A 20,630-nucleotide genomic window follows, 5' to 3' on the forward strand; every position below is an offset into this window, starting at 1 on the left:
TAAGGGAGCATAGGGTGGTGGCAGCTGTAATTTAGATTTAGTGTCATGATCTCTGCTTCCAAAAGGTCAGGGTTTTCCCAACTCCCTTGGAAGCAGATCCATAACCCAGGTTCCGAGTGCCAACCAGTCCCAATTGGGACCTTTTGGACCCAGTCCTGGCGCCAGTGGCACCAGGCTCATAAATATGCCCAGTCCCAGTGCTGGAAGCGCCGGGCTCATAATGCTTGGGTGGACTTACCTGCAGCAGACCATGCTGCTTACTTGCCTGCCAGTTGAGCCTCTGATCCTCTTCTGTTTGGAACTACTTTTCCTGTTGGGTGGGGCAGGAGCCACTCCCTAGATTCAGAACACTGGAACTCTTCTGGAAAGCAGGAACTCTTTTCTTACCTAGGCGTGGCTGTGGAAGGAGACACCTAAGCATTACAGGAGGCTATTTAAACCACACCCGATGGATGAATCTTGCTTTGCATTATTCTGCATCCTCTGCAGCAGAACTCTCATCGTGTCTTCTGCATCTGATCCTGGGCCTAAGGAAAAAGGCTTACCATCCTGAATCCAGTCTTCAGCAACACCTATAAAGACAAGAAAGAACAGGTTAGCATTACGGTCTTCAGTGACAGCTCTTCACTTACCTGGTCCATCGGCTGTCACCAACGCCTCGCGCTGCATTCCGGCATCTGAAAGTCAAAGGCTTACCTACTCTTCGTGCGCTCCGGAGGTCTTCACACTGCATTCCGGCATCTGAAAGACAAAAGCTTACCAACTCTTCGCACGCTCCGGAGGCCTTCGGCGCTGCATCCCGCATCTGAAAGACAAAACAAGGTGCGTTTAAAGACATTGGGGAACTTTAATACTCACGTGCCATTACTCCTTTCCACATCTAACCCAGTGGGTATTCCGGCACCCTGCAGCCGCTCTGAACTTGTACCTGCAAAATAAAAAGACAGTTAGAGCGCATCGTGAAGCAGGCAACAAGCGCTTACTTACGTGCTTCCAGGCGCTTCTATTCATCACACGGGCTCCATCTTCAACTCACTTCAGCCCTTCATCCGCCATCGCCGGAACCCTGCAAAACAAGAGACATCATTACTAAAGACTTTAAAGACATTAGAATTACTCGAAACTTATCGTTCGTGCAGTAAACGACGGACAGCAGTCCTCTGAAGTCAAGAGGCCTGCTCCCCTTATCCAGTGAAGAAACTGGTTACAGCACCCTGCCCCGAGGCAGATGGAGAGCACGGCGTTCACTTACCTAAGGTGAGAGCGTTAACCTTTGGGGTTCTACAGGAGAAGAGAAAGGGAAGAAGAGAGAGACATTCAATAACCCAGTTCATTAATCCCATATTTTCTATCTGCAGACATCTTACCGTTCGAGTCAGACATACAGTGCACAGAGGTCCAGCCCAAAGAGCCAGCCGTGTGTTACACATCACCTTTGAAGATACGGTATACGCCCAGTCAAGACCGGCGCCTCTACGGGAATCAGGTGAGCGTTACATTTAGCTTCACCTGCAAACTGATTTCACTACATTGGTAGCCGAATGTACCTTTTCGAAGGGATTGGTTCCTCCGACGTATTCCACATCTATGACAGGTAATCACCACAACTGTGCTGCTTCGGAATATTTTCGGCGTTGATGACGTCGATACGCTGTCCTCGAGGGCCTCCGTCAAGCTGACGTCACTGGATGTTATAAGTAGGACGCACGACGCCCGTAGCCTCAGTTCTGTGTTCGCTTCGGAGATCTCGACGTGCCTCGGTTCTTGGTTCTGTTTTTTCCGCGAACGTGTTCGCTTCGGAGATCTCGGCGTGCCTCGGTTCTTCTGTTACTTCTATCGGTTCTTCGAACTTGGTGTTTGTGAAGATATCATGTCTTTGTCGTCTTCTACCCCGCGGTCGGGATTCAAGAAGTGTCGGGACTGCCGTTCCAAGATGTCACTTACGGACCCGCATGACGTCTGCCTCTGGTGCCTCGGCGAGGACCACGCCACCAATGACTGTGACGATTGCCAGTCGTTAACGTCGAAGGCCTTGCGGGAGCAGAAGAAGCTTACTGTAGGTAGGGTTTCCAAACCCCAAAAGTCGAAATCCACCGAGCTTTTGACTGACGATTCGAGGGGCGACTCTCCGCGTCGTCGGCGTAAGTCCAAGGGGTCTCGGTCCCGGAGTGGTTCCCCCCATTCCTCTGCCTACTCGAGGTACTCGCAGAGGCGCCGTCACCAGTCACCGTCCTTGTCCGAGGACTCCGCCAGACGGCGAGTTGCTTGTCCCAACAAGCATTCCTCTCCTGCAGAATGGGATGCATTTCGTACAGAGATGACGATTCTCCAATCGCAGGGCTCCGTTCCGGCCGCGCCTTCGAAAGAAGCCGACAGGGAACGTGCTAGGGCCACCGCTCGCACGCCTTCGGGCTTGGGCAGTTGGCGTGATCATCGGGAGCCTTTGAGGTCCCGATTGGACAAGGTGGATCGCTCTAGCCAAGCCCGCTCCAGGTCCCGGTCCTCGACGCCCTCGAGATCGGCGGAACCTGTGAGGTCTTCTAAAAAGACGTCAACGCCATCTGCGCCATGTCCGTCGAGGGACTCTCTCGAGGCGCTGCCTCTGAGGAAGTAGTCAACGCCATCGGCGCCAAGGCCGTCGAAGGACACGCTCGGGGCACCGCCCTCGAGGCCTTGCTCGAAGCCATCAGCGCCACGCTAGACGTCGACGCCGATTCCTTCGAAACCCTTGACGCCTTTTGTGGAGGCTTTACCGGAGGTGCCCCGTGCATCGGTGGAAACTCCCAGGAAGGCCCTGAAGAAGTCAGTGAGGCCTGTATTTGAACCTTTTTCTGTGCCCTCATCCAGGGATTTATTCCAGCCTCTGGATTATATCTCTGAGGTAGATGAAGGGTCTGAGGAAGGCTTGGTACCTGATGAGGTTCCTGATGACCTGGATTGTTATCTGGTCATAGCAAGTTGGAAGACCTGCATCAGTCTTTGCACGACGCCAGTGGTCTTGATACCTCCCCGGAGGTCGAGTTTGGCAGGCCTGAGCCTGGTACGCATGCTGAATCTTCGTACAGGCGCCTCATCTCAAGGGTGACGGAGTACTTGGGGTGGTCTGCGCCACAAGTGGATTTTCTGCAGGATGACCTGACAGATATCCTTGACCAAGGTCCACCCACTTACCCGGTGCTGCCATTTCATATGGCTTTACAGAGAAGGGTGGTGGCGGCTTGGACTGCTCCGGAGAGTCTCCCGGCAGTGAGCAAGTCGTTGCCGAAAAAATACCGTCCATGCAGTAACGACCCCTGCTACTTGACGACGCACCACGCTCCGGAGAGTTTGGTGGTGCAGATGGCTACGGCCCTGGCAAAGCAGGCGTCGTACCCTAACATCCCTCCTGATAGGGACGACAAACGTTTTGATGGCTGGGCGAAGCAAGTGTTTTCTTCAGGGGGTATGGCTTTACAGGCAGTCAACTCCGTGTGTGCCTTAGCACGTTTCACTCTCACTCTGTAGAATTGTGTGTCTTTGACGGCTGAACATATTCCCGAAGGGGAGGAACGGGATGGGTTTCTTGCCCTCGTCCAGGATGGCAAGGATGCCATGTGTGAATCCGTTCAGTCGGGCCTGGACATGGCAGACTGTGTCAGCCGGTCCATGGCGGCGAGCACCGTGATGCACAGATTTGTGTGGTTGCGGAAGTCGGGGTTTGCTCCTGACGTACAAGCCCGGCTTCTCAACATGCCCTTTGATGGTGTACATCTTTTTGGCAGCAATGCTGACGAGAGCCTTGAGAGGTTGCAGACCTCAAAGGCTGCAGCAAAGTCGTTGAGCGCTGCAGTCCGCCAACCTCCGCCTTTTCGTCCTAGGGGAAAGCAATGGAGGGGAGGTTCCTTTCGATACCACTCGTCTTTTGGTAGATCGAGGGGAGCGGCCAGTCAAAGCGGCCAACGTAGGAGTACCAGAGGTGGAAAACAGGGTACTTGAGATGCCAAGGCCGCTCGAGCAGTTGCCTCTTTGCCCTCAGGCACTGCTGCAGCCGCTTCAGCTCCGTCATGAGGCCATGTCCCATGGTTCGCCGGTTGGTGGAAGGCTTGCGCAGCATCTTGTAGAATGGCATGCCATTACTTCAGATGTGTGAGTACTGGAGATCATAGCCCACAGCTACTGTCTTCCTTTCCAGCAGGGGCCTCACGACAATCCACCAGGGAATCTCTCTTTGAAGAGTCCGGATACGCTCCTTGCGCAGTTAATCAAATCTCTGCTGGAGAAAGGCGCCATAGAACTGGTGCCTGTAGCGGAGAGGAACAAGGGATGGTATTCCCCATATTTTTTGATCCTGAAAAAAGACGGGGGATTGAGACCCATCATGGACTTGCGTGGTTTGAACAAGCTCCTCAGGATGGACAAGTTCAAGATGGTTACTCTTTCTCAAGTCCTCCAGGCCCTTCAACTTCAGGACTGGTTGGTCTCTCTCGACCTCAAGGACGCTTACTTTCATGTGCCGATTCATCCCAAGCACAAGAAGTACCTGAGGTTCGTGGTTGGCGACTTGCACTTGCAGTTTCGGGTCCTGCCATTCTGATTGACCTCCGCCCAGAGGGTCTTCACCAAGCTCATGGTGGTGGTGGTAGCGTATCTCAGGAAAGGGGGGATTCACGTCTACCCCTACCTGGATGATTGGTTGATCAGGGCACGCCCTCCTGAGCAAGTCCTGGATCCTCTGTCAGTCACCTGCCACTCCCTTCACAGGCTGGACTTCTCCCTCAACTTAAAGAAGTCCCACGTGACACATAACGAGCGGCTCCAGTACATCGGAGCAGTGCTCGACACATCCCTGGGGCTGTTTTTTCCTCCCCAGGTGAGGGCTCATCACATTCTGCAGATGGTGAACAAGTTTCAACATGCCCAGAGTCTCCCAGCGTTCGAGTTCTTGAGGTTGCTCGGCCTCATGGCATCCTGCATTCTCCTGGTGCCAGAGGCCAGGCTGCGGATGAGATCTCTGCAGTGGGCTCTCAAGATGCAGTGGTCACAGTCCTCTGGCAGGATGTCGGATCCCGTTCAGGTGTCGTCCTCGGTTGCCCAGAATCTTCAGTGGTGGGCCGTCGAAGGCCATCTGATCAAGGGGGCTCCATTTTGGCTACCCTGGCCGGAGGTGACGATCGTGACGGACGCATCCCTCACGGGATGGGGAGCTAATGCCAACGAGTTGACAGTCAATGGTCGTTGGTCTCCGTCGGAGTCCAGACTCCATATCAATCTGTTGGAGCTGAGGGCCGTCAGGCTAGCCCTGAAGGCTTTTCTGCCGTCTGCGGGGGAAGAATGTCCTGATTCTGACGAACAATACAGTGGCCATGCACTACCTCAACAAAAAGGGGGGGTGCAGGGTCTCTCCCTCTGTGCAGAGAGGCGATGCAGCTCTGGTTCTGGGCCATCCAGCAGGAAATTTCGATCTCGGCACTTCATCTGGCCAGAGATGAAAACGCAGCGGCGGACACTCTGAGCAGACAGAGCACGGTCTCTCACGAGTGGGAGCTGGCTCAGGAGATTCTCCTGGAGATCTTCGCCCTTTGGGGGACCCCACAAGTGGATCTCTTCGCCACCAGTGTCAACCGGAAGTGCGAAAGATTATGCAAGTGGGAATTTCATCCAAGAGGAGCCTTAGGGGACGCGTTCGTAGTGGAGTGGTCCTTCCCACTGCTGTACGCGTTTCCTCCAGTCCCCGCCATTCCGCAAGTGCTGCAGAGGTTACGGAGGTTCGGTTCCCGAATGATCCTCTTTGCTCTGGCATGGGCCAGGAGAACGTAATACCCGGACCTTCTCAACATGTCCATCTGCCCTCCACGCCGTCTTCCCTACCAAGATGATCTGCTCTCAAGGGATGGGGGTCAGGTTCTCCATCCAGAGGTCAAGTCCCTCAACCTTCATGCTTGGCTTCTGAAAGGTTGAGGTATAAGGATTGGGACCTCCCTGAAGATGTGATGGAGCTGTTGCTTTCGGCCAGAAGGCCTGCAACGAAGTCCCTGTACCGTTGCCGTTGGAGAAAGTTCTGCGACTGGTGCAGGGTTAAGAACGTGGATCCTTTTTCATGTGCCAATCCTGTGGTTCTGTCTTTTTTGCTTTCGTTAGCCCACAAGGGCCTGCAAGTGGGTACCATTAAAGTTTACCTGGCGGCGCTGTCCATATTTAAGCGCTCATCAGAGGAGTGTTCTTATTTTGAAATTCCTTTGATTTCTCAGTTTCTGAAAGGGCTCACTAATGTGTTCCCACCGTCACCTTTCCAGGTGCCCGGTTGGGATTTGAACCTGGTTCTAAAATTCCTAATGGGAGATCTGTTTGAGCCTTTACATTCTTGTTCTTTGAGACTGTTGACCTTGAAAACTGTATTTTTAGTTGCGGTCACTTCCGCTCGCAGAGTGAGTGAGTTGCAGGCACTTTCCGTTAAGCCACCCTTCAGTGTTCCATAAGGACAGGGTTGTCCTTAGGGTTCGTCCTTCTTTTCTTCCGAAAGTTGTGTCAGAATTTCATTTAAGCCAGAAGGTCATTCTCAGGCGTTCTATCCTCCTACGCATCCTGATAAGGAAGAGGAGAGGCTCCATAGGTTAGATCCTAGGAGAGCTTTAAGTTTCTACATCTCACGCATGTCCCGGGTCAGAGTGGACGATCAGCTCTTTGTAGGATACGCTGGAGGACGTTTGGGACAAGCTGTTACTAAACAGACTTTGTCTAGATGGATTATCTTGACAATTTCTGAATGTTACGCTTGGCGGGTATGGACCCTCCGGTAGGCTTACGGGCCCATTATACTAGGGGTGTGGCTGCCTCTACTGCCCTGCAGAGGGGTGTTCCCATTCGTACCATTTGTGAAGCAGCCACATGGGCCTATGTCCATACTTTTGTAAAACACTACTCCCTGGATTCGATCCATGGCCAAGATTTGGCCCTTGGCAAGGCGGTCCTCTATTCTGCAATTTAATTGGGCATTCTAAAATTCTAATTTATTTTCCCTCCTCCTTACGTTGGTACTGCTTTGGGAGTCTGTCATAGATGTGGAATACGTCGGAGGAACCAATCCCTTCGAAGAACAAGTTACTTTCTTACCTGGTAATGTTCTTTCGATGGGATGTTCCGACAACGTATTCCACATCGTACCCTCCCAGCCTGCCCCTCTACAGAATTTCTTATGCGATTGCAGCTTACGTTTCCGCAAGGCTTTCTGTAGTCATACTGGCAGAAGATTGGTGCACACGTTCTGGGGAAAAACTACAACTGAGGCTACGGGCGTTGTGCGTCCTACTTATAACATCCGGTGACATCGGCTTGACGGAGGCCCTCGAGGACAGCGTATCGACGTCATCAACGCAGGTCGCAGACGCCAAAAATGTTCCGAAGCAGCACAGCTGTGGTGATTACCTGTCATAGATGTGGAATACGTCATCGGAACATCCCATTGAGAGAACGTTAACAGGTAAGAAAGTAACTTGTTCTTTGGTAGCTATCGCAGACCAATGTATTTTTAAAGTTCAGATTTTTGTCCATTTTGCTTTAGGTTCTTTCTTTGTCCAGGTTCTGGTTAACATTTTGTATATATTTATGTAAGTGCTGGGGTTTAGATTGTATGCAGTTATTTAATCTTCTATATATATATATATTTGTGAAAGTGTGTTTGTATGTTCGGGGTTGGCTTCAGCCCCATCACAGCTGGTAAGCCCAAGGTCGGCATACCAGTCTGGGGTGTACTGGCGATAGTGAAATTTAACCAACCCCATCCATGTGCCCTGCACAGGGGTGGAGCAGGGTTTGGCCCTGTGCTATCCGTATAGGCGATTGATTTCAGGAGATTGTTGATTTTGCAATTTTCAGATAATAGGAAGACCCCCACGTGCGTGTCAGCTACAGACCCGGGCAACGCCAGGTGGTACCACAAGTGGTGAAATAAATGTTGATTATAAAAAAGAGGTCTATCTACCTTGATTATGAAAGAATGTTAAGTTATAGTAAGAACTGACATTCATTAAAACATATGATTGCTGCCCACCATGTGCCCCTGGCTGATAGTGTGATTCTGCAAATGCGGTCCCTGGAATATCGAAGGATTACTCTAATGGTGCTACTGAACGCATTTTCTTCTATTCCCTCTGGGAATGTGAAAAACCTTTCACTAGTAAAAAATCCTTTCTTGTTCAGAGAATTCACGAGGCAGGCCTAAAATGTCAGTTGTGCACACATGGGCCTCTTTAGAAACCCAGCTATGCACCCTCTATAGTACTTGACATGGCCTGGCCATTCCACATCCCGTGGGGGGTGGTCTGGGGTGATTGGCTGTTGTTGGGGCCAACCAGATTGGCTGGCCACAGAACCCATTGTTTTAACCCTTTTGTGCGATTGGTGGCCTAACCCTTTGTTTTTAACCCCTTTGTGTGATGGGTTGGCCGGCTTAGGCACCCCTTGGGTGCGTGCAGTAAGCTAGGGGAAATCTTTATCCTGTGCACAGTTCTGTTTGAATTTTGTTCGAAGGCAGGTAGCTTACTTAATTCCTGCCCTATTCAAGCTGTAAAAACCAGACCTGGCCATACCGGCTGGCCCCATCTTCGGTTTTGATATTCCACTGCTGGTGGTCCGTCGTAGGCCTCCCTTGCCATCCTGCTGGCTCCCCTCGCTGGTTGGGCCAGGCCTTCCTCTTTGGGACTGTCTCTGGGCTGTTTTACCACCGGGTTCCCATTTTTCTGTCAGTGTTGGAAGCTGCCTTTGCATGGAAAGGGTTTGAGACCCCAATGCTCTGCCACATCTGTTTGTCTAAACCGTCCTGGTCGCGCCACTGTAGTCTTTTAACCATTGTATGTGAATTGGCTGCTTTCCTTTGTTCACCAAGCTGCTGGAAACTGAGGGCAATTTTTATTTTCCTGGCTCTTTGGACCTGAAAAGAATACTTTAACTCGAGTTTTTTAGGGCTTCCTAATCAAATGTTTTGTGACGCATCACTGTCAGTACCCACCTCTGGGCCCCTAGGTTGATGGGTTATTTCTGATACTTACTATTAGGAGGGGTTTTAAAAGTCTCTATGTGTGATAGGACATGGAAAAGGCAACCCAGGGTTAGCAAGTTTTCTTACAACCCCAGTGGAGCAAAGTCCCTCACTGTAGTAGCATAACCAAGCAGCCAGGCTGACTAAGGAGGAAGGGGCACTGTTGTGTAGTACAGTTAACACTAAGCAGAACAGGTAAGTAAAAGACCCACACCAGTAAATTATAGAAATAAGTCTTTTATTACACTGCACTAAGGAACACTTTAAATATCATATGGTAGATACAGATACTTCAGCGCATATATAAACCTCACAGTTGGTCACCAAAATGGGTTACACACTACTTTTAAAGTACTAGTACTTTAGCATTGAAGATAGACCGTTAATGCAAACTTTCAAAGTAGGGAGCAAGTGATGTTATCTCACAGGTAGGCCCAATACCATATAATAAACTTTAGAAGTCCAGCCCTAGTCTACCCCAAGTCTCTAAAGATCTTGTAGTGGTCGCAAACATTTCTGGAAGGATGGAGGTGAGTAGTCAGGAGGGCACACTCAGTTCAGGCAGGTACAGTACAAAGTTTTAGTCTATGCAGGCTATAGACGCCAATGGATGGTAGGGACTTAAGACTTCTTAAGCTCCGTTTTTAAGAGAAGCAACTACCACCACTGGGAGACTGCAGGAGGACCCACAGAAGTACTGACCCGTAGTTCGGAGGTCTATAACCCCTTGTTGCCGTTAGCCTCTGGTGGCCTCAGATGGTAGGCAGGATACCTGGATTTGGTTCCACCACAAAGAAGGGACCCTTGGGGAGATCTTCAGATGCATTCCTTGCATTGACCCCGGACAGGGTCAGGGGACACTCGGCAACTTGACGGTCAAACTCCCATCGTCCTGCGGGCACTTCTCCTGGTGGAAGGTTGGTGGAAGGTAACACAGATTTCTGGAGGCCCCGCAGAGCTTTGGAGAGGCCCACGCTGCGTTCCAGCCATTTGGGCAGCCGGAAGTCTTTGCAACGGAATCTGGTTATTTGCGTCTTGCAGGGCAAACCCAGCAGTGCACGTTCCATCTGTTGGAAACCGGTAACCAACCTTGAGCAGGGTGGGTGACTGGTTGATCCCAACAGTCTTACGGAGGAAGGCACCTCGCAGAGGTCTTCCCTGTCGATTAGAAGTTCGGGTTGCCCGATGCAGTGGTTTCTACTGGTCCAGTACTGGTCACTGATGCAGTCCTCCTTCGACCCTCAGTTGTCTTCTTCGGATTTATTCTGGTCCATTGGCCGACTCATGTCCCTGAGTCCAGCTTGTCTGCTTATATCTGAAAAAAGGTGCTGGGTCGACTTCAGCCCTACCAATAGGGACACGAGCAACAGTCAAACTTGGAGTTGGCTGTCCAATTGGGGACAGCCAGCATTCCTGACTCTTCCCAGCAACAGACAATGTCCTGGAGGAATTTGTGTTGGGGTCTGGGCAATCTAGTAGGATCTTCATATATTTTTTGGCAGGCAGTGCGTGTAATGGTGGGCAATTTGAGATTGCACCTTGTACAAGTAGTCAAATTCCTTCTTAGTGATCCAATTTAGTTCAACGCCATAGGATGTCATGTCATGAATCAGCAACTGAATTTCTGAGGTGGAATTTTTAGTCAGTTTTTATAGTAACTCTCCTCTTTCAAGAGATCAAATCCCAATTTTCATTTTGATTGATACTTATGGTGGTGAAGCCACCACCCTTATCAGTTGGTATTATGATGAGTTCTGATTTATTGGGAGTGCTTTAAGGCCATTCATCAGGTCTTCGGTTACTTAGCAGAGGACTGTTTTTGACAACCATGACAGCTGGGTCCAGCAGTTTCTATTGGCTCCAGTCTCAGTGAAGTAGTGGTTCTGAAGATCAGCAGACATGACTCTAGCTTAAGATGAAGAAGAGCCTCTCCTTTCGATATCATGATGTTCGAGTACCTATAGGATGCCACTGATGAGAGGAGGTGACCACGTGTGCACGGTCTGCAGGCACGAAGACAAAGAAAGGACTCAGTCTCCAGCAAGGCTCCTCTTAGCATAGAGCAGCAGAGATTCGGTGTCCCGGTCCATCGGCAAGGGTGCTATGCAGATTTCACAGCACCAGCTTGCGCAAAGTCCAAGCAACAGAAAGGGGTCCCCATTTCTGATGGTGTGTGCCAGCTACAGCCCTATGACTCATAAGAGCTCTAGTAGTATGACCTTGCCAATGCTGAACTCCATAATGGTTAGACCTACCAGCTCAAGGGAGGGGGACACTGGAAGGTCTCACATGTTGAAGAAAGAGCAGCACTCCACCTTGCAGTAAATGTCTTGGACACACAAACGTACTAAAGAAGCATAGCCAGCCATTTTAGGCACTGCATTGAACATATGGCTGCCATGCAGTAAAAATTCAAAGGTAGACAGGATTGCACCCACAAAGTGTAAACTAGAGCTACCACTGCTACCAGTCCCTCTGGGCTTCATTGCAAATGGGTGAAATGCCCATACAGTCGAAACAAAGGGGGCTCCTGATCCTCGGGCACTAGTATCCTGTAGTGCTACACCATTAACTTAAATGGGGTGCAGGGTCCCCCTACTCTAGTAGCCATAACAGCAAAAATCCGACTAGGGGTCATAAAACAGCCATCCGATATGCTGGGAGTTCCACTGAAAGAGATGAGAAATAAATACATTTTTCATAACACTTTCCCACCTCCCCCTTAGAATGATCTGATCCACCCCTGCATGATTTTCCTATACTTTCTAAACACACCATCAGCATTGCAATGTTTGGTCCCTGGTCTATTCTCTATAGTGAAGTCTAATGGACCACCTAAGCAGTTACGTTTATCAACCATTTGAGAGGCATATGATCAGTTTTGATTTTAAAGGCCTAGCAAACACGGTCTAGACCTCCTCGTTGAGCACACTATGGCAACCCATTCTTTGTATATAGTTTCCCATCTCAGCTCTACCATTGAGCCGTCTCTTGATGAAACGCACAGTGTATGTGCTACCCTTTTCATTCAGCTGAGATGAGGCTCCGCCTATGCCTGCTTCTGAACCCTCTGTTTAGCCTGTGAAAGGTCTCTTGTAGTGAGGAACCCGTGACCTGTGTTATGAAAGGGAATACTTCAGACCAAACCGCCTTTTTTAGAGATTTCGGGAGAGAATATGGTACTAAGAGGTGCTGCTGTGTTCTCGTAGACAGCCACACAGCAAAGTACCCAGTGAGGCTATACATGGGTTTCACTTGAACTGGGTTCTGCCAGTGTTGTGCAGCGTGCCCCTTTATGGACAAAGGCTGGTTCTTAACCTCTCCTACCTCCTACCCTAAGTCAACTGCTTATTGAAGAACCTGTAGCATCCCACTAAAGTGGAAAACCTGTTCATACCATTTGATATCTAGACATGGCACTCAACTCCTGTAGCTCATTCTGAGCTTGAACCACCAACCCTTGAAAGGTGGCGGAATGCTTCTTCAAACCATAAAGCATTACCCAAAACTGGTTAAGGCCTTCTGGAGTTGAAATCCTGGCCGGTTAAGGGAATCTACCTATAACTAGTGGTGAGGTCAAACGTGCCGAGGTATTATGCTGCACATAACTTTTCCACTAATCACATCCGCAGGAAAAAGTCCCTCGTTCAGGACAGCGGATGAGGTGACCGAGAACGGCCTAAGGAGAAGGGGAGACCTTGGCGTAAAATGCCAGAAAGCGGCAGTAAATCTGACTGCAGATGGTCACATGAAGGAAGGCAAGATTCTTCACTGAAGTTGAGCCAGCAGGATGATGCAGGAAACCCTAAACCCTTACCGGGTTTTGCCTAAATAACTACATCCAACCGGAATTGCCAGATGAAGGCTTAAAAAAGCATCAACAGAGGGGCAGGGGTGTGGGGGATTCCTCCAGCTGGGCGACAGGCACAAGAGAGAAAGCAGCAACTGGGCAAAGCCACAAGAGGGAAAGCAGCGAATGGGCAAAGCCATAAGTCCCACTGCAAAAAAGCGCTGACCAAAGCTAGCCCACCCAACACTATGGGGGTCTAGTGAGGAAGGAGCTTGGTTGGCCATCGGGACTGCCACTCAGCCCAGATCACCACCATGCAAAGGTTTGAGGGACGTAAACTGGTCTAAACCAGTTGGAACCAGCATGGAGGTTGCTATGTGGGCTCACAGGGAGCCCATGTATCCAGAAATGCCATTCTGGACCTAAATTGTGGTTGCTCTGAATAAAGGAAGTCCTTAAAATCTAAATGACCGTGAGCAAAATACATTGGTTCCCCAAAAGCTGCATTGGGCTATTTCACTGATGTCCGAAAAACTCATGGAGTCTTGCTCTATTTTAAAAGGTTTTATTTGAGAACAAAGTGAAAGTCGGAATTTGTTCTTTTAAAAATTATAATATTGCAGGACAGACGGGCATTTACTGGATTTAAACGGTACTGGCTGGAAAAAGGGGTCTCTCACTTTCTCTCTTTTTTTCTCTTCCCCCCACCCCCCGCTCCCCAGCCCGGGTGTCCGTAGCCCCTAGCTCTATTCTCTGCCTCAGTCTCAGCGGGAGTCACTGAGACACTGGCTGCCTATCTCCCTCAAGGACTTGCTCCCTGTCTTTACGCTACCGATGATGCTAGTACTAGAGGGTGATATATGTTTGCATTCTGATCTTCTAGTCCGCTAGCCATTTACTACTCTGCTCCTTCCCCTACTCTCCTCCGTTCTACCAACTCCGCCGACCTTCTCTCCACGTCTCTCTCCGATGGTACTACTTTTCTCCCTGCCTCTCTCCCTTCATGACCCTACTGCTCTGGCTACTACCGCTCTATCTCTACTACCTTTTCTTTACTAATGCTATTCTCTCTACTCCTCCTCCTCCATCTTTACTGTTTTTTCCTATAATGCTGCTCCTCTCACTGCTGCCACCAATACTCTTCTTACCCACACTAGCATGGTTTCTCTCGCTACTACTACCACAGATCCTCTCACTGCTCTGCTCAGTACCACTATCACTTCTCTCCTATCCACGACACTCGGGGATATTCACTACACCCACTCACTATTGTCACCCCTTCCCACATCTCTACTACACCCTACTCCTCGCTCCCTGCTTCTACACCCCTCTATACTAGCCTCGCTCTCTCAACACTCACTTCCTTTCACACTAACTACCATAGTCACTACTCTATTGCTATCTCCCACACTACCTTCTTCATTTCTCTTTCACTTTCATCTACTAAACTTCCCATTCCAAGTTTCTACAAACACTGTGCACCACTGATACCACTCTCTTTCAGATAACTCGTCTTTTCAAAGCCCTACCACCAACTTTCCAGCCCTCCACTGCGCTGCCCTTCCTCTGCTTGGCCTCTCGGTCCCCCTTCAGCTCCTCCTGTGACCTCACCCATTCAACCCACAGTTTGCCTCTGCTGATGGCTTCTTTGTAGGGCTGAACAAAGACAGCACTGTGGCCAGCAACTGTACTGGGAGGCATTGAGATACAAAGAGTGGTATCAGGGTTGCCATTTGTGGCTCGTGGGTATTTTCCAGGGACTGGGGACCCTCCAACTCCTACTTCCCGAGCCGAGGACCGAGCTGTCTAGGGCAAAAATGGGAGGCACACCACTGTGACTGAGAACCTTATGACCGACCCAGGTCCATATACCTTAAGTAAGGTAAAAAAGATTGCATTGGCAGAGGGGTTCCAGGAGAAGGCCCTGTGGCCACCAAAAATCGGCCAGCGATCCAAGGGGCCATAGAAAATGGCCCTAAAATCCCCCAAAATCATAACCAGCTGTGACCATTATGTGAGGTTGCATCCTGGCCATCTGTGGGAGCAGGCTTCTTAACAGGATGGGAGGGAGGGCTACAGAACAAGAGTACTTGAATCACCATATGGTAATTTCTAGTTTCGGCCATTAAGTGGTGCTGTAGCACCGCATACTAGCCAAAACTATTGACTTTGAGTACAGATAGGAGGTAGATGGCGTTTGAGGAGGAACGCAGAGCTTGTGGGTGTTGTTTGGCCTTTCTTAGTACCAATTAACCGCCTACGGCCATGCTGATCCCTATGGCCATTCTTACCCACTACGTGCCCCTCACGGCTAAAATCCACCCTGCTGGGATCTCTGAGCTAGCTCTATCACACAGTAACAACAAGCCTTATGCTGTGTAGAGCCAGCCAGTGTTCTTTCTAAGCCATATTTTGAGTGTTAATGGCTTGTTTTTAACTGTAAAGCAGCTCCTGGTGTAATAAAGTGTGCTTTCATCCTTTTAAATAATCAAAATGTATTTGCACATCTTGTTTGCACTAACGTCCAGCTAAAAACAAGCATTGGTAAATCTAACAGGTTCGATCCCTGGGTCCGCGCATAGAAACCTCTGGGTGTTTAAGCGCGTTATAAATACGCAACTAAGACAAAAACAATTACGCAACTAAATAAACAAAAACAATTCCTGTAACATCGCCTCGAAGCCCGCGGGCTCTGTGGGCGCTTTAAAAATGTAAATAAATAAATAAAACATAAATAACCGTTTTTTAACTTGTGTTAATGTATTATATGGCCATTTCACAGGCACTGATATATGCACAGTCTACTCACACCATTTTGCTGCTGTTGCCATATTATGGCCAGATAGATACCATATAGCAGTGCCTGGCAACTGCCTATCCTAGACCTACACAAAAGCCTAAACTGTTGTTTTTCCTAATGCTTTTATTCATATTTTGTTTGTTCATCTGAAGCAGAATTAATGAAGAGCATCTACCCTCCTTTATTTCTCATGCACGTTTTGTTCCCATGATATACCTCTCCTTTCCACTTACCCTACAACTATCTCTTGATGTTTCCTTTACTTTTCCTGTTGCCCTCTTTCAGCTCATAATCATTTTCTCTTACGCCATATTGGTAATCCCTCTTGTGTCTTTGCAGCTTCTCGAGTACGTGGGAAAAGGCAAGAGCATTGTTGATGTGGGCCTTGCACAAGGCCGGCATCCGCTCAGCACCAGAAGCCATTACTTTGAGGTGGAGATTGTGGATCCAGGTGAAAAGTGCTATATCGCCCTCGGGCTAGCCAGGAAGGTACATGCATTTACTGTTTTTACTTCCTTTATTCCAGTCTCTGGCCTTCAGTTTTCTCTCTTCACACACTGTTGTTCATGCCCTGATGGGAAAGAAGATGAAGACTCCCAGAAACAATTAAAATGAAAACTAACAAAGACATTTTACATAATGGTTACATTAAGATTATTTTGATAGTATGTGGCCTTCTTTTTGATTTGACCGATTGTTGGGCAATCATTTCTTACTATTGATATTAATCGGACCTCCAGGAATGTTGCTCTACCTTAAACCCTGAAGTGATATTGGAGATAAGTAAAGCCTGCTTGCCACACTTGCCTTGCTCAACTCATTATTTTCGTGGCACTGACCAGCCCTAATGGTTACCAGTGCAGGGTGACAGTGTCCCCTTTCGTGGTTCCTGAGTTTTTGATGAAGCACACATCACCTTACAGGGAAGTGCTGCAGGCTTACTTTGTGTTCCTTTTCTTTTTTTCGGGTTTTGGCATGGACCCTGTGGCAAAATGCTTTGTATGTGTGACTTGGCAGAAATGGGAGTTGGGACTGTCCGTTTCAATTAACGTCTATGCTGGAGTATGTTGGTTGTTGGGCAAATGTGGAGTTTGAGGCTGTCCATTTTTGGACAGCCCTTACCCGTTTGAATGGTGCAGGCCAATGTATTGGTGTACTGAGGTAGCCCCCAGCCTGACTTGGAGCCGTGCAGCTGCTTCACTCATTGTCCACTGCAGCCAAGACCCTGAAGAAGAGAAGACCACGAAGACTGCTGCTACAGTCAACTAGCATTGCCAAAGCCATCTCCTGCCGAAGCCCTGCTTCTTTTGCAACTATCCTAAAAGACCCTTCCTGATACTTTGACCCTTAGACTGATGGGACTAACCAGTCCTGAGATCTGCACAAGAAGCCAGCGCCAGAAGTCATCACTCTTGCTGTCGCGGCTTCCTCTGCACGAACTACACCTGCCACACTCTGACTTGGGTTGTCTCTATCGCTACTCGGCTCTGCCATGTCCTGGAGGTCTCTTTACGCTAATGGACCTGAAGTGCCTGGGCTGTCCAGCTTGAAGTCTGGCAGAACCGATTTAGAGGAGCTTGTAACTGCCGCTTAGCTGGTCCCAATCCTGATGCCAACTACAGCCACTGCATCAATGGGGCAGAAGTGTCCCCAGCGATTCTGAGTACCCTAAGTGTGTCACTGAGAAAATCAGAGTAAGGGGCATGAGTATACTTACCTGTTTTTGTTTATAAGGCAGAGTATATGGTTGTAAATACATTGTTCTCTCACTTCACTATTTACAGTTTCCTTTGTTTCAATGATTTTACTTCTTTGCTGTGTTTAAATGTAAAGTGTAGGTAGTCTGGCTTTGGGACTGGCAACTGTGTACATCTATGTGCATAGAATTGTGGTTTGGGGATATTTGCTTTTCTGTAACCAGCTTGGTGTGTATATTGGTGTATTGTGCTGTGTGGCTCTCATATTAAATTGCTTTTTGTATGATTAACTGTACTTCTGTGTCCCGTATCCCTAGAAGCCGGCCTTTAAGATTTTCCTTATTGCTTTTTCTTTGCCCCATTCTATGAGACCGCAGCCTATTTGCTGGCTTTTCTGTGCTCCTGACCTTTTCGGTTGGCGAGACTCTTTTTCCACCTCCCATACCGCTGTGCCATATTTCTTTGGATACCACTAACTAGTCTTTGTCCCCTGATTTTCCTACTGTGGGTGGGTTTACTCATTTAGACTCTGTGTTCAAGACTGCTGGCGGCTATTACTTTTTTTAGATGCACTACTGGCCACCTTTATTTTTTGCCACAAATCTACCTTATTTGTCCGTGTAGTAGCCAAATTTGATGCGTTGATGTTTCTGTCCGTTTGAAACCACTGGCTATGTTGGCCTTTTTTTCCGTATTGGCGGCAAGAATGGCCATTTATGGTCATCCACTTTTGTGCAGAGCCCACAAAGGGGAGCAGTATGAATGGGAACCGGTTTTGGCGGTGTAGAGGTCTCACCCACCCTGATCCATATCAACTTTTTGAGTAACACCACACATCGGGTTGACCTAGCCGTCGAGGTCCAGGTTCATCCCTGTTCCTCTTCCGGCCCTTGCTGACTTCTGCAACCACTCCTTTGCTTCAGGATCCTTCCCCTCCCCTCTTAAGCACTCCCTTGTGCATCCTCTCCTCAAGAAACCCACAACGGATCCCTCTTGTCCGGCCAACTATCGCCCAATTTCCATTACCCCCTTCTTAGGCAAACTCCTTGAAAAGCTGGCCATCTCTCAGCTAAACCTTCATTCTGATTCTGTTGGCTGTCTCCATGAGCATCAGTCTGGCTTCAGATCTGGCAGAAGCACGGAAACTGCTCTCCTGAACATCCGTGAAGATCTGCTTTCCAACCTTGACTCTAGCATTCCCTCTGTTCTCATCCTACTTGATCTCTCCTCTGCCTTTGACACGGTCAACCATACCATCCTGCTCAACCGTCTCTGGGATAACTTGGGCATCACCGATCAGGCTCTGGCCTGGCTGACCTCTTTTCTCTCTGATCGACCCTCCCAGGTCCAACTTGGGTCCTTCCTATCATCTGTCTTCTTCTCCACCTGTGGTGTTCCCCAGGGGTCTAACCTCTCGCCCTGGCTTTTCAACCAATACCTGGCAACTCTCGCCCGCTGTATTGCCATTTTCTGCTCAAACTTCCAGTGCTACGCAGACGACACTCAACTCATTTTCAGGCTGCCCTCGGCCACCTCCTCCACCTCTCTCATCACTGATTGCCATCCAAGATTGGTGTGCCGCCAACAATCTTTGTCTTAATGCCAGCAAGACAGAGATCCTCCTCATTGGCACACCATCACCTTCCTTTCCCCTCACTCTCTGGCTGGCCTCCCTTGGCCCTCCTCCTATCCCCACTTGCGAGGCCAAGAACCTTGGTGTCAACTTTGATTCCACACTATCCTTCTCTGCCCACATCGCTGATGTATCAAAAAAGTCAAACCTCCTACTGCACCTCCTCAGAGGTATTCTTCCTTGCTTCTCATTCCCCCAGAAGCTAACTGTCTCCCAAGCTCTGGTTCTCTCTAAGCTGGACTATTGCAACAGCCTCTTTCTTAATCTACCTGCCTCCACTCTCCGCCCTTTACAACTTATCCAGAACAGGACTGCGAGACTTGTCCTTGGCCTCAAGCCCTGGGATCGTATCTCTCCAGCTCTGAAATCTCTCCATTGGCTCCCTGTAGATGCAAGGATTAAATTCAAAACCCTCTGCATTGTCCACAAGGCTTTCTGGGGCCTGGGTCCAAAATACCTTTAGCTATCCCTCCGCAAATACCTCCCATCTCGAGCACTCCGCTCCTCTACCTCTAACTCCCTCAGGGTCAGTTGTTTCTCAAGGAAACGAGCTGGGGGTAGATCTCTGTCTTCGGCTGGGGCCTCCCTCTGGAACAGCCTCCCTGCCACTCTAAAACTTGAGGAGAACCATCTCCGGTTCCGGAAGCACCTCAAAACCTTCCTCTTGGCTTCTGCCTTCTCCTCCCCTCTCCCCTGTTGATTCTACTCTCCCTCGGCACCATGCACCTGGCCACCCTCTGTCCTCTAGGCCCAGGTACCTGCTCATCTTGCCACCCTCACGCACTGCCTTCGGGCCACCCCCTGCACTGGGGTCTGTATCTGTAGCCATACAGCCCTCCCCTTTTCTTCCTGCACTTTCAGACCTACACGGCCTGCTGCCATAAACCCAGCACTTGCCACTTGCTGGCTGCACTCCCATTGTTTGTTGCCTTTTTATTTATTATTTTATTATTATTTTTGTTTTTTTTTCCTTCTCGCTCCGCACTCTCCTTTTGTTCCACCTTCCATGCACTTCTCCCCCTTCTCCCTCTACCCTGCACTTGCACGTTCTCAATGTCACTGGGCCTAGTAAGATCGTTGTTTTTGTTCTCCCCTGTTCCCTTTCCTTGCCTGGCCGCGCTCTGAAACACTTGTGTATGAGTGCGATAGAAATAAAATATCAATCAATCAATCAAACCTTTGAAGACTGCAAACCTTCTACTTAGTTGGCTGGGGTAACCCCAGCCTGGCATTTGTGTAAATATGGTGATGATTTTGAGCCTTTCAGAAGTCGACTAATGGAACACGATTCTGAAGTGGTGCCGGAGACTCTGCATGAGGTCTTTATTGCTGCATCCAGACCTTCTGAGGCAAAGTGCTCTCTTGAATAGGGCAACCTGTTGAGGTGATTGTTTCCCTGGAACCCACAGGTGCATTTGGTTCATCCTGCATATCATTTTGGCACCATCCTCATGAACCCAAGATCTGCTCCATTCCGGAGTGGTGGTCTGCATACCCTGAGAGGGGGCATCTTTCTTGTCTAGACACCAAGCTATCCTTCACCAATGCTTCTTTGCTGCGCACTTTCTGCATGGAACATCAATCATTGCGGCTCTGCTTCTGCTGTTGGCAGTTGAGAAGGTTTAGATGATGCTGCTGCATAGCCGCTGATATTTTTGAGTTGCCTGGTGACCTTTGCTAGGTCACTGGGTCACCTC

General features: G+C 49.3%; 1 protein-coding gene across 2 annotated transcripts in view; it reads left to right on the forward strand.

The window, feature by feature from the left end:
* The window catches only part of SPRYD3 (SPRY domain containing 3), a 450,311-nt gene that overhangs the window by 205,201 nt on the left and 224,480 nt on the right, over nucleotides 1–20,630 (forward strand). For both annotated transcript variants that reach the window (XM_069653343.1, XM_069653344.1), the window contains exon 7: nucleotides 15,943–16,092. In XM_069653343.1, coding sequence (XP_069509444.1) covers nucleotides 15,943–16,092 — 150 coding nt within the window. The remainder of the gene's footprint in view (nucleotides 1–15,942; nucleotides 16,093–20,630) is intronic.

The sequence above is a fragment of the Ambystoma mexicanum genome, chromosome 3q (genome assembly GCF_040938575.1).
Source record: "Ambystoma mexicanum isolate Mex_15411 chromosome 3q, UKY_AmexF1_1, whole genome shotgun sequence".
NCBI lineage: Eukaryota > Metazoa > Chordata > Amphibia > Caudata > Ambystomatidae > Ambystoma > Ambystoma mexicanum.